This window comes from Gadus macrocephalus, chromosome 15 (genome assembly GCF_031168955.1).
Source record: "Gadus macrocephalus chromosome 15, ASM3116895v1".
In the NCBI taxonomy this organism is placed as follows: Eukaryota; Metazoa; Chordata; class Actinopteri; order Gadiformes; family Gadidae; genus Gadus; species Gadus macrocephalus.
Genome location: NC_082396.1, coordinates 1,675,882 through 1,688,504, shown reverse-complemented (window position 1 = coordinate 1,688,504; position 12,623 = coordinate 1,675,882). Strand labels below are relative to the sequence as shown.

General features: G+C 46.2%; 4 protein-coding genes across 4 annotated transcripts in view; 3 read left to right on the top strand and 1 right to left on the bottom strand.

The window, feature by feature from the left end:
- Positions 1–2,396, top strand: part of LOC132473799 (E3 ubiquitin-protein ligase TRIM39-like) — a 47,879-nt gene extending 45,483 nt beyond the window's left edge. The window contains exon 2 of the mRNA XM_060074073.1: positions 616–2,396. Coding sequence (XP_059930056.1) covers positions 618–2,240 — 1,623 coding nt within the window. The 5' untranslated portion in view covers positions 616–617 and the 3' untranslated portion in view covers positions 2,241–2,396. The remainder of the gene's footprint in view (positions 1–615) is intronic.
- The window catches only part of LOC132473805 (disintegrin and metalloproteinase domain-containing protein 8-like), a 107,334-nt gene that overhangs the window by 14,742 nt on the left and 79,969 nt on the right, over positions 1–12,623 (bottom strand). The window lies entirely within an intron of this gene.
- Positions 1–12,623, top strand: part of LOC132473800 (zinc finger protein RFP-like) — a 46,390-nt gene that overhangs the window by 22,048 nt on the left and 11,719 nt on the right. The gene's annotated exons all lie outside the window — the stretch shown is intronic.
- LOC132473796 (E3 ubiquitin-protein ligase TRIM39-like) overlaps positions 166–12,623 on the top strand; it is a 78,400-nt gene continuing 65,942 nt past the window's right edge. The window contains exon 1 of the mRNA XM_060074069.1: positions 166–513. The gene's annotated coding sequence lies outside the window, so the exon portion shown is untranslated. The remainder of the gene's footprint in view (positions 514–12,623) is intronic.

Here is a 12,623-nt window from a genome sequence, read left to right as displayed (position 1 = left end):
TTATGCATTTTGATTTCTCCATGCAGTTATTAAGGACTGTAATTTGACAAGTGAAGGAATATTTGTATCAGGAAGGGGGGGGGGGGGGGGGGGCGATGTTAAATCCCCACCATACTGTTATAAACAGGGAGAGGGAAGCCTTATATCACTACCAGTGTTAACTTAATATGAAATAACTTTTTTTCCCGGACTCACTGTGTCCAGTCTTTTTAAGGTTGAACATATTTGAATGCTGCAAAGATGAGATCGTATCAACGCATTTTAAGCAGCCTTTAAAGAATGCTTCAACATTCAGGGTGTGTACTGTGGGGGCGGAGCCAGGTGTTAGGGGAGGAGCCAGGTGTTAGGGGAGGAGCCAGGTGTTAGGGGAGGAGAGGACGTCATGTTGAGGAAACAAAACTTACGGTTCATAGAGAACAAAGCCAACCGACGTGGAAGCAGTTCTCTCTTTCAGGAGAAAAATAAAACACATTTTTGCAACAAATAGTCTGACAGACAGTAACAACTAGGTAAGTAAAAGCAAACAACTTTGAGGAATAGTTAAAACCTCTCTTCCTGTTATTGAATTAGAAATATATAATTGCTCAATACATAAACCTTGTCGTCTGTGTCTAGCAATGGCCTGTGCTAACACGTCGTGGTCTGAAGAGAACTTTTCATGTTCCATCTGTCTGGATGTGTTCAGCAGTCCGGTTACCACCGCATGTGGACACAACTTCTGCAGAACCTGTATTACAAAGTTCTGGGATGAACAAGTCCAGTACAAATGTCCTGTTTGCAACGAGATTTTCCATACAAGACCTGATTTACGGGTCAATACCTTCTTATCAGAGCTGGCTGCTCAGATTAGAACAACCGTACGAGTAAAAGAGCAGCCTTGTGTTGAACCAGCAGAAGTTCCCTGTGACGTCTGTACTGGGACCCAGCAGAAGGCTGTGAAGTCCTGCCTAGTGTGTCTTATCTCTTACTGCCAAACCCACCTGGAGCCACATCAGGTAGTCGCTCGCCTGCAGAAACATCGGCTGGTCGAGCCTATGGACCGTCTGGAAGACTTGATGTGTAAGAAACACGAACGACTTCTGGAGCTCTTCTGCCAGACTGAACAGGTGTGTGTGTGTCTGTTGTGCACAGTGGAAGACCACAAGTCCCATCCTGTTGCACCTCTAAAGGAGGAATATGAAGCTAAGACGGCCCAGCTGGGGAAGATGGAGTCTGAAGTTCCGCAGATGATCCAGGAGAGAAAACAAAAGATTAAGGAGATCAAAGACACAGTGGAACTGAGCAACAAAGACGCAGACAGAGAGATAGCCCATGGTGGGCAGGCCTTCACTGCTCTGATAGGCTGTGTTGAAAAGGGCCGGGATGATTTCAACCAAACGGTTCAAGAGAAACTGAAATCCACAGTGAAACGAGCTGAAGACCTCATCAAAGAGCTGGAGCAGGAAATAGAAGATCTGACCAATAGAAGCTCAGAGGTGAAGCGGCTCTCACACACTGAAGACCACCTCCACTTCCTCCAGACCTTCAGATCCCTGAAGGATCCTCCACCCACCAGGGACTGGACCACGGTGGAGGTCCGTCCTCCGTCATACGTAGGGACCTTGAGGAGATCCCTGAATCAGCTGGAGGAGACACTGAACATGGAGATGAAGAAGCTGCCTGATGATGCTGAACTGAAGAGGGTCAAGAAGTATGAAGTAGATGTGACTCTGGATCCTGATACAGCTTATCCCACTCTCATCCTGTCTGAGGATGGGAAACAAGTACATTATGGATATGAGCAGGAACTCCCAGACAACCCTAAGAGATTTACAGAGTATATATCTGTTCTCACGAGGCAGAGCTTCTCCTCAGGGAGATTTTACTTTGAGGTCCAGGTTAAAGATAAGACTGCATGGTGGTTAGGAGTGGCCAGAGAGTCCATCGACAGAAAAAGTCAGATCGAGGCAACCCCTGAGACGGGTTACTGGACTCTTTGGTTCGACAAGGAAGGGTTGGTATTTAGTGATAACCCTGCTGTCCGTCTCCCTCTGAGAGCTGAGCTCCAGAAGGTGGGGGTGTTTGTTGATTATGATGAGGGTCTGGTCTCCTTCTATGATGTGGAAGCCAGGGTTCATGTCTACTCTGCTACTGGCTGCACCTTCACTGAGCCTCTCTATCCAATCCTCTGTCCATATTTACATGAAGAAGATAGAAACTCTGCCCCCCTGATCATCTCACCTGTCAATCAAACAGACTAGGACCTTTGTTTGATAATAAAATAATCAAACGACCAAAACAGCTAATGTTGTTTCCTGAATTAGAATAGAATCAGAATCTCTACTATGTGAGATCCGAGAGATCTGCATTAATGTCATACTGCTGTCATTTAACGCGGAGAATATCTTTAAGAATTAACCCTGCAATAGAAACCTTTATAAAGGGTTATATTACACTGCATTTATGTGTCTGTTTTCCCTTCATTTGTTTTACGCTTAAAGATTTAAAAGATTAAAGATATAAAATTTGTTGCAGTTATGTAGAACATGTTTAGAGGATAAACATTTATAAATAATAATATATATATTTTTTAACATTTCTATTGGTTTTAACTTCTGAATATTGAATGACAAAACAATTCAATGTTCTTGCATTTGTGATTTTAATAAATAGAAAAGGCAAATATTGTAATGCGTGGGCCTACATTATCATTGTAATGGATAATTTCAGGGGAATAGATACATTCCAGTCAAATAGTGTTCAGTATAAATACTGTTTCTGTAAAAATAAGTGTGATACAAAAAATAAAATTGTTTATTTCTAAAAACCCTTATTTTGATTATTTCGAGATTGATGGAACTTTTTAAATCATTGAAGAAATGTAAAAGATTGTTGTTGATGAACCAGTCAATTAATTAAGCAATAGATCACGACAGGCTGTGGTATGTGCTCATTATACCACTGTTAAGGGGCGTTGTCCGGCCCCGACGCGCAGCGGAGGGCCGGCGACCCCCTTCACAGTGGTATAATGAGCACATACCACTGACTGAAGTGATCAATTGCTTTTATACAACAGTTACTGTTATGGCGAAACGAAAGTCATAGACACACTACATTTAAAAAGAAACCAAGAAAGTCAAAGTAGCCGTTTTGTTAAAGAATACAAAAAAGTAGTATTTTTTTACCCCACCTCGGGGTCAGAGCGGACCCCCACCTGACCTCTGAGGCCCACGTTAAACACCTTCGCAAAACCTGAGGCTTGAAATCTAAATGTTTTGAGGCTATTTGTGTCCAACATGAAAGGCCAAGCGCTGCATATTTTTATAAATAATGACACAAGCAGGCAGAATGTTAACCGCATATATCAGTGTTTCCCATACATAGACCATTGTGTGGCGCGGCGCCACAGAATCAACATCGAGCGCCACGAATTGATTCTGTCATTTTTTTTTTTTATATATATATTTTTTTAATAACGCGATTTGGAAATCTAAAAATCGTTCCGTCCATTCATCTCTGCATAGCACTCGTTCTCCCTGTCATTCTCACACACACACAACGAGAACGACGATGCTAACACATGAACCCACCGATGTCCGATGTCCCCCCCCCCCCCCCACCACCACACATTGGTCCTTGGTCTGTGGGAAACACTGTATATTCCAAATTGCTAAGCGTTTTGCCGCTAATATTAATATCCTACTATTGAGAAGAATTTTAACATCTTGCATAAATTAAAGTGCAAGCTTTTGGATAATTAGTAGCCATGTAAAGTAAACAGCAGTGGAAATCCTGACTGCACTTCTGCTATGAAAACCATGGATTAGTTTTCAGCGCTGCCCGCGAGGCACCACCACCACCACCACCATCACGACCACCACCTCCACCACCACGGCGGTGGTTGTGCCTCGGCGCTGCCCGCTTCGGAGGCGGTGGTGCCTCGGCAGTCGTTTGAGATTCATAATGTCGTCTGGAGGCGCACACAGCTTTTGGCCGTGATAATATCTATCATATGATATAGATAACTATGTATAATATGATATTATTTAGATATAGAGCTCCTTTACCCCGCCAGAGCACCCGGAGCGTTCTAGAATATTTACAGAACACGGCCAAAGGCTTTGTGCGCCTCGCCATTAAGATCCATCCACTGTAAACAGAGCGCATGGTCCCGGGGCCTCAAGCTGCTCAGGGCCACACCCCCACCCCCACCTCCACCCTCCACCCTCCACCTCCACCCCCACCCTCCACCCCCACCCTCCACCCTCCACCCCCACCCTCCACCCTCCACCCCCACCCTCCACCCCCCACCCCCACCCCCCACCCTCCACCCCCACCCTCCACCCTCCACCCTCCACCTCCACCCCCACCCTCCACCCCCACCCTCCACCTCCACCCCCACCCTCCACCTCCACCCTCCACCTCCACCCCCACCCTCCACCCCCACCCTCCACCCTCCACCCCCACCCTCCACCTCCACCCTCCACCCCCACCCTCCACCCTCCACCCCCACCCTCCACCTCCACCCTCCACCCTCCACCCCCCACCCTCCACCTCCACCTCCACCCTCCACCCTCCACCTCCACCCTCCACCCTCCACCCTCCACCCCCACCCTCCACCTCCACCCTCCACCTCCACCCCCCACCCTCCACCCTCCACCCTCCACCCTCCACTGACAGAGGACTCAGCTCGTCTGGAGGTGTTGAGCGCTCCGACCACAGCTCCCCCCGTATCTCCTCCTCCTGCAGGAACCGCCTGACGACCTGCAGCACAGGTCAGACAGATGGAGGGTTAGATATGAAGGGCTGAACGGAGGGATGGATGGGTTAATAGACTCACTAACGGTCTGTGTGGTCTCAGCCGACTTTGACGCTCTGTACGAGGAGCTGCAGCAGCTGGGACAGGGAGGCTTCGGGAGTGTCTTTGATGGCTGCCGGAAAGAGGACCGTCTGCCTGTAAGAGTGACGCCAGAAAGCCACACTCTGTGGAAGCACACACGTGTCTGATTCACGGCATCCTCTGTTAAACACTAAAGCAGTGAGCTTGTGTCTTTGTTGCTTAGGTCGCTATAAAGCACATCCCCATGGCCAAGGTCACAATGACACAGGAGGTGGGTAGCTTTAATCGTGTTATCACCTACAGTGATGTTACGACTCTGCTTATGATGGCGATCACATGCTCATGTTGTATCAATCAACCTGTTGGGAGGACTGCCGTTCTCCTGGTCTTGGCTCTGTAGCCGAGACCAGCTGGGTTTGAGTGTTTCAGGACTAGCTCCCTCTGTCTATCTACTCTCTGTGGTTCAGACGGTTGAAGGGCGGCTGACGGACTTCCCGCTGGAGGTGTCCTTGATGCTAAGGGCCGCTGAAGACCGCCCGGACCCGGGGGCCCCGGTACCGTGGTCCTCCTGCTGGACTGGTTCCAGCTGGACCAGGAGCTGATCCTGGTCCAGGAGAGACCCAGCGCCTGCGTGGATCTCCTCTCCTACATGGAGAGCAAGGGGGGCAGGCTGCAGAAGCAGGATGCTAAGGTGTGTGGGGCTCAGCCTGGACGGGGGTTCAGTTCAGCCTTCATGGGGCTCCAGGCAGGGGGCCGGGACCACCCAGCACGATGGACACATCCAGATAGTAGTGTGTGCAGGTGTGTTCACTGTTCAGGAGGATGACTTGTCTGTGTGAGTGTGTGTGTGTGTGTGTGTGTGTGTGTGTGTGTGTGTGTGTGTGTGTGTGTGTGTGTGTGTGTGTGTGTGTGTGTGTGTGTGTGTGTGTTCCATTACCACATATATCCTTAAACACTGTCTAACCCCTCCCTGTTCCATTACCACATATATCCTTAAACACTGTCTAACCCCTCCCTGTTCCATGACCACATATATCCTTAAACACTGTCTAACCCCTCCCTGATCCACTACCACACATATCCTTAAACACTGTCTAACCCCTCCCTGTTCCATTACCACATATATCCTTAAACACTGTCTAACCCCTCCCTGTTCCATTACCACATATATCCTTAAACACTGTCTAACCCCTCCCTGTTCCATGACCACATATATCCTTAAACACTGTCTAACCCCTCCCTGATCCACTACCACACATATCCTTAAACACTGTCTAACCCCTCCCTGTTCCATTACCACATATATCCTTAAACACTGTCTAACCCCTCCCTGTTCCATTACCACATATATCCTTAAACACTGTCTAACCCCTCCCTGTTCCATTACCACATATATCCTTAAACACTGTCTAACCCCTCCCTGCTCCATTACCACATATATCCTTAAACACTGTCTAACCCCTCCCTGTTCCATTACCACATATATCCTCCTACACTGTCTAACCCTATATGAGGGCGGGCCGTCGGTCCACAGCCGCAATAAATCATAAAGAATAAACCACTAAACCACAAACTTTATTTTTTACCCGGAGTCACTGTGTCGGGTCGTTTTAAGGTTGAACATATTGAATGTCGCAAAGAAGAGAGAACATATCAACGCATTTTAACCTGCCTTTACTGAATGCGCCCACATTCAGGGTGTGAACGTTTGAAGCGTCAGTAAAACGTGGGGGAGGAGCCAGGTGTTAGGGGAGGAGCCTGGTGTTAGGGGAGGGGCCTGGTGTTAGGGGAGGAGCCGGGTGTTAGGGGAGGAGTCAGGTGGTACGGAGAGGACGTCTTGTTCAGGAAACGAAACTTAAGGTTCATAGAGACCAAAGCCAACCGACGTGGAAGCAGTTCTCTCTTTCAGGAGAAGAAGTTTGCAACAAATAGTCTGACAGACAGTATCAACTAGGTAAGTTAAAGCACACAACTTTGAGGCGTAGTTAAAACCTCTCTTCCTGTCATTGAATTAGAAATCTATAATTGCTCAATACATAAACCTTGAGTTTATCATCTTGAGTTTGGATTTTTATTCATTTCTCTCTTGATATTAAGACTTCATTATCACTAATATCATGCATTTTGATTTCTCCATACAGTTATTAAGTACTTTTATATGATAAGTGAATGAATATTTGTATCAGTAAGGGGCGGGGTGAGGTTATATCGCCACCATACTGTTATAAACAATTCAGTAAGTCTTCCATCTTATCATTTTTCTACGTAAAACTATTTTTAATTCAGTGGAATTAACTTCCGCATTGCTGCAAGTGTTTGTTGGCTCTGGCTGAATGTGAACTTGTCGGTCTGGTTCGTCTGCCCGACCCGGTTAGAATCTGGGAGAGAAGCCTAATATGACTAGCAGTGTTGACTCAATATGAAATAACCATAATCGCACAGGTTATCTGGGCACACATGGAGAGGGTTGTTTTTATATTAATACTGTGGAGAAAATACCAGGAACAGTCAAAATCAAGTCAAATGTATTCTTACAGCTCTTAATCAGTTAGTCACAACACAACTCACCACTGAATAACAAAGTTTATTTTTTTCCCGGGCTCTCTGTGTCCAATCTTTTTAAGGTTGAACATATTTGAATGCTGCAAAGAAGAGACAACATCAACACATTGAAGTAGCCTACACAGTGCGTGAATGCACCAAAGTCTGAGTGTGTTCGTGGGGGCGGAGCCAAGGGTTAAGGGAGGAGCCATGTGTTAGGGGAGGAGAGGACGTCATATTGAGGAGACGAAACTTAACCTTCGAAACCAAAGCAGAGCCCGTCTACGAATATTAGACATTCTCTGACCAAAGCAACCGACGTTGAAGCTGTAAAATAAATCGCATTTTGGAACAAAAAGTCTGACAGTAAGAAAAAGGTAAGTAAAACAGTACAACTTTGAGAAAGTTAAATCCTCTCTTCCCGTTATCGAATTAGAAATCTATAATTGCTCGATACATAAACCTTGTCGTCTGTGTCTAGGAATGGCCTGTGCTAACACTTCCTGGTCTGAAGAGAACTTTTCATGTTCCATCTGTCTGGATGTGTTCAACAGTCCAGTTACCACCGCATGTGGACACAACTTCTGCAGAACCTGTATTACAAAGTTCTGGGATGGACAAGTCAAGTACAAATGTCCTGTTTGCAACAAGCTTTTCAACACAAGACCTGATCTACAGGTCAATACCTTCTTATCAGAGCTGGCTGCTCAGATTAGAACAACCGTACGAGTAAAAGAGCAGCCTTGTGTTGAACCAGCAGAAGTTCCCTGTGACGTCTGTACTGGGACCCAGCAGAAGGCTGTGAAGTCCTGCCTGATGTGTTTTACCTCTTACTGCCAAACCCACCTGGAGTCCCATCAGAGAGTCGCTGGCCTGCAGAAACATCGGCTGGTCGAGCCTATGGACCGTCTGGAAGACAGGATGTGTAAGAAACACGACCGACTTCTGGAGCTCTTCTGCCAGACTGAACAGGTGTGTGTGTGTCTGTTGTGCACAGTGACAGACCACAAGTCCCATCCTGTTGTACCTCTAAAGGAGGAATATGAAGTGAAGACGGTCCAGCTGGGGAAGACGGTGACTGACGTTCCACAGAAGATCCAGGAGACGAAACAAAAGATTAAGGAGATCAAATACACAGTGGAACTGAGCAACAAAGACGCAGACAGAGAGATAGCCCAAGGTGGGCAGGTCTTCACTGCTCTGATAGGCTGTGTTGAAAAGGGCCGGGATGAATTCAACCAAACGGTTAAAGAGAAACTGAAATCCACAGTGAAACGAGCTGAAGACCTCATCAAAGAGCTGGAGCAGGAAATAGAAGATCTGACCAATAGAAGCTCAAAGGTGAAGCGGCTCTCACACACTGAAGACCACCTCCACTTCCTCCAGACCTTCAGATCCCTGAAGGATCCTCCACCCACCAGGGACTGGACCACGGTGGAGGTCCGTCCTCCGTCATATGTAGGGACCTTGAGGAGATCCCTGGATCAGCTGGAGGAGACACTGAACATGGAGATGAAGAAGCTGCGTGATGCTGAACTGAAGAGGGTCCAGCAGTATGAAGTAGATGTGACTCTGGATCCTGATACAGCTCATCCCACGCTCATCCTGTCTGAGGATGGGAAACAAGTACATGATGGAGGTGTAGCGAAGGAACTCCCAGACAACCCTAAGAGATTTACATGGAATACATTTGTTCTCACGAGGCAGAGCTTCTCCTCAGGGAGATTTTACTTTGAGGTCCAGGTTAAAGACAAGACTGCATGGTGTTTAGGAGTGGCCAGAGAGTCCATCGACAGAAAAAGTTCGACAGAGAGGACCCCTGAGACGGGTTACTGGACTCTCTGGTACTACAATAATCGGTTATTTTTTAGAGATAACCCTTTGGTCCAACTCCCTCTGAGAGCTGAGCTCCAGAAGGTGGGGGTGTTTGTTGATTATGATGAGGGTCTGGTCTCCTTCTATGATGTGGAAGCCAGGGTTCATATCTACTCTACTACTGGCTGCACCTTCACTGAGCCTCTCTATCCATTCCTCTGTCCAGGTTTCCATAAAAAAGGTAGAAACTCTGCCCCCCTGATCATCTCACCTGTCAATCAACCTTTGTTTGATAATAAAATAATCAAGCGACCAAAACAACTAATGTTGTTTCCTGAATTAAAAAATAATTAGAATCTCTACTATTTGAGATCTGAGAGATCTGCATTAATGTCATACTGCTGTCATTTAACGAGAAGAATATCTTTAAGAATTAACCCTGCAGTTGTGTAACATAACCCTTTATAAAGGGTTATATTACACTCCATTTATTTGTCTGTTTTCCCTTTATTTCTCTTACACGTTTAAAGATATACCGTTTTTTGCATTAATGTAGAACATGTTTAGAGGATTAATATGTATGAATAATAATTTGAAAATGTAATTTATATTTGAATATTGAATGACAAAACAATCCAATGTCTTACACTTGTGATTTTAATAAGAAAGAAAAGGCAAACATTGTAATGTGTGGCCTTCATTATCATTTAATCGATCGTTTCAGGGGAATAGATCGACTGTGTAGCTGCACCCATCCTGCCGGCGATGGAGAAGAACAATACATTTCTTTCTGCTTCCGATACGTTTTTGCCACGTTAAGACCAACGTGCAAACTACGATTGAGCTTGATCTGGCAATAGCCAGGCTAGGGAATAGATACATTCCAGTCCAATAGTGTTCAGTATAAATGCCGTTTCTGTAATAGACGAAGTGTATTACAAAAAAAATAAAATAATTACTTCTAAAACCCTTATTTTGATTATTTCAAGATTGATGGAACGTATTAAATCATTGAAGAAGTGTAAAAGTTACAACAACCCAACATGTGTTACACACTTACACAAAGGTCACATTGACTACATGTAAAGATACTCCCCATGTGTGTGAGTACTATGACTTTGTCTTGTCAGCTCTCCTCTCCTCTCCATCCTATCCTCTCTCTCCTCCTCCTCTTTCCTCTCCCCTCTCTTCTCCTCCTCCTCCTCTCTTATCTCTGCTCTCTTCTCTAGCTCATCTAGGATTGTGTTCATTATTGTCGTACATTACGCATTAAGTGATGTACGACAATGTCAAAGGTCACCCCATTTAGAGTGGTGAATCTACAATATATGTAGTACAACAGAACTCCCACTGGGGGAGCTGCACACCTTGCATGTTATGTGTCCCTTTGATTTTACAAGGCTTGAGGAACATGGTTCACTAATAAATCCAATCAAATTAAAGCATAATCTCCTTAATCCAGGAAACGCGAAACCTTTATGGATTTCTCGCTATTGGAAAATGCCTTGTAAACTCTCTGTTGCCATGTTTAGAACCTGAATCTTTAGAGTTTACTTTTAGTTGAAGAAGCTGTTGCGAGCGGACGTTCTACCAATGAGAGGACAGAGAAGGTGGAGATGAGGAGGAGCATGTGTGAGTAGTAAATCACATACTTTGCCTTTCAGTACTTTTGATCGCGCCAACTTCCGGTCCCAGACAGGAAGTAGTGGGGCCTCTATGCCAGATGTGTGTGTGTGTGTGTGTGTGTGTGTGTGTGTGTGTGTGTGTGTGTGTGTGTGTGTGTGTGTGTGTGTGCGTGTGCGCCATGCCTGTGAGTATACCTCCACAGTCTCCTGCAGCGTCCTCACAGCCCTCTCCTTCTCCTGCAGCATTAACCGGAGTGCACGGTCCATCTCTGTGACGTCGCGCTCCAAGGCCTTGGGTTTGCTGTCGAGCAACAAAAGAAGCCCCAAGCACTGACGTTAGCGGAGCTAGTTGTTCTCTTCTGACGTAAAGGGATTCTGTTCAGTAAATACCTGCCATTCACCGGGAACCTTTGGATTCTTCTGCTGCCCTCCACGGCTTTCATCTGAGCCTGAATGAGGGCCTCCAGTACATGTGTTTCTGACGGGCACAGCAGACAAAGCCTCAGAAGAAGGCCCTGTCGCTGAGTCCGGGAACCGGCCCGTCTCACAGCAGTTGGAACGTGGAATGACCAATCGGTGCCCACCAGGACGGCTGGACCCCCGCTCCACACTACGGGGGCACCAGAGGAGCACTGTCCTTTGACATTACCTATAGAAGAACCCCCCCTCAATAAGCCCAACAGACCAATCAGTTTCACGAACGTTAAAAACATCAACCCAGTCCCCATGACTACTGACCTCCTCCGTCTCTCGCTGCCAGCCCCCCTTCAGTCACTGATTCTGTGGATCTCTACAATCAATCCCTCAGCCCCCTCCTGGACCGCCATGCCCCAGTCCAGCCCAGAACCGTCCCCTTCCCGTGCTCAGCCCCCGGTACACCAGTGAGCTACGACTGCTGAAGAGAACGGGGCGTGTCCTAGAGCGGCGTTTAAGGACTCAGGACCGGCTGTTCACAAACTAGCCTAGCGGGAACATCAGAAGGCCTACAGCGAGCCCCTCAGTGACACGGCCCCGGTTCTACCCCCACATGATCAACCACAGCCCTGGTAACTCCAAGCAGCTTTTATCAACCGTACATCATCTCCTCAAACCTCAGCCCCTACACTCAGACAACACGCAGCAGCCGTGCAACAGCTTCATCTCCTTCACAACGAAGGGAGACAACATCCGCCCCCTTCTCTCCAGCCCCTCCCCCTCTCCTCCTCCCCCCCCCCCGCCCCCTCTTCTCCCCAGCCCCTCTGCCCCCCCCCCCCCCTTAATCTCCAGTCACATCCACAGACTCTCAGTTCGGGACTGCTAATTTTTACTTTGTCTTCACATTTTTAGCATCCACTTCCCATATTTACCATATATAGTTTACTTTGTAAACCAATGTGTTTCAGTAACTGTGTAAACACAAAATAAGGGAAATTCCTTCATCCAAACAGTCTTTTTTCCTTTCATCACTTTAGTGGTTCAGAACTGCATTATTTAGCCCACACTGCCATCTATTGGCTCAGACACGCAACAGCATATAGTAACTAAGAAAATAAAGAATCACAGAATCACAGAATCTTGGACAGGACAAAAGAAAAATCGTGAATAATATAATACTACATAACACTACATTCACATAAGTGTTGTCTTTAACTCTAATGAAAAGGTTAAGTTATAAACAATTTATTTCTTCTTTAGAATATAATAGAATAGAAAGTTTTATTGTCATTGTACCAAGTACAACGAAATGCAATGAGCAGCTCCATAAAAGTGCACACATGTTGTTGAATATATAATATATAATAATATACAAAAGCAATAAATAATATAAATAAATAAATAAATAA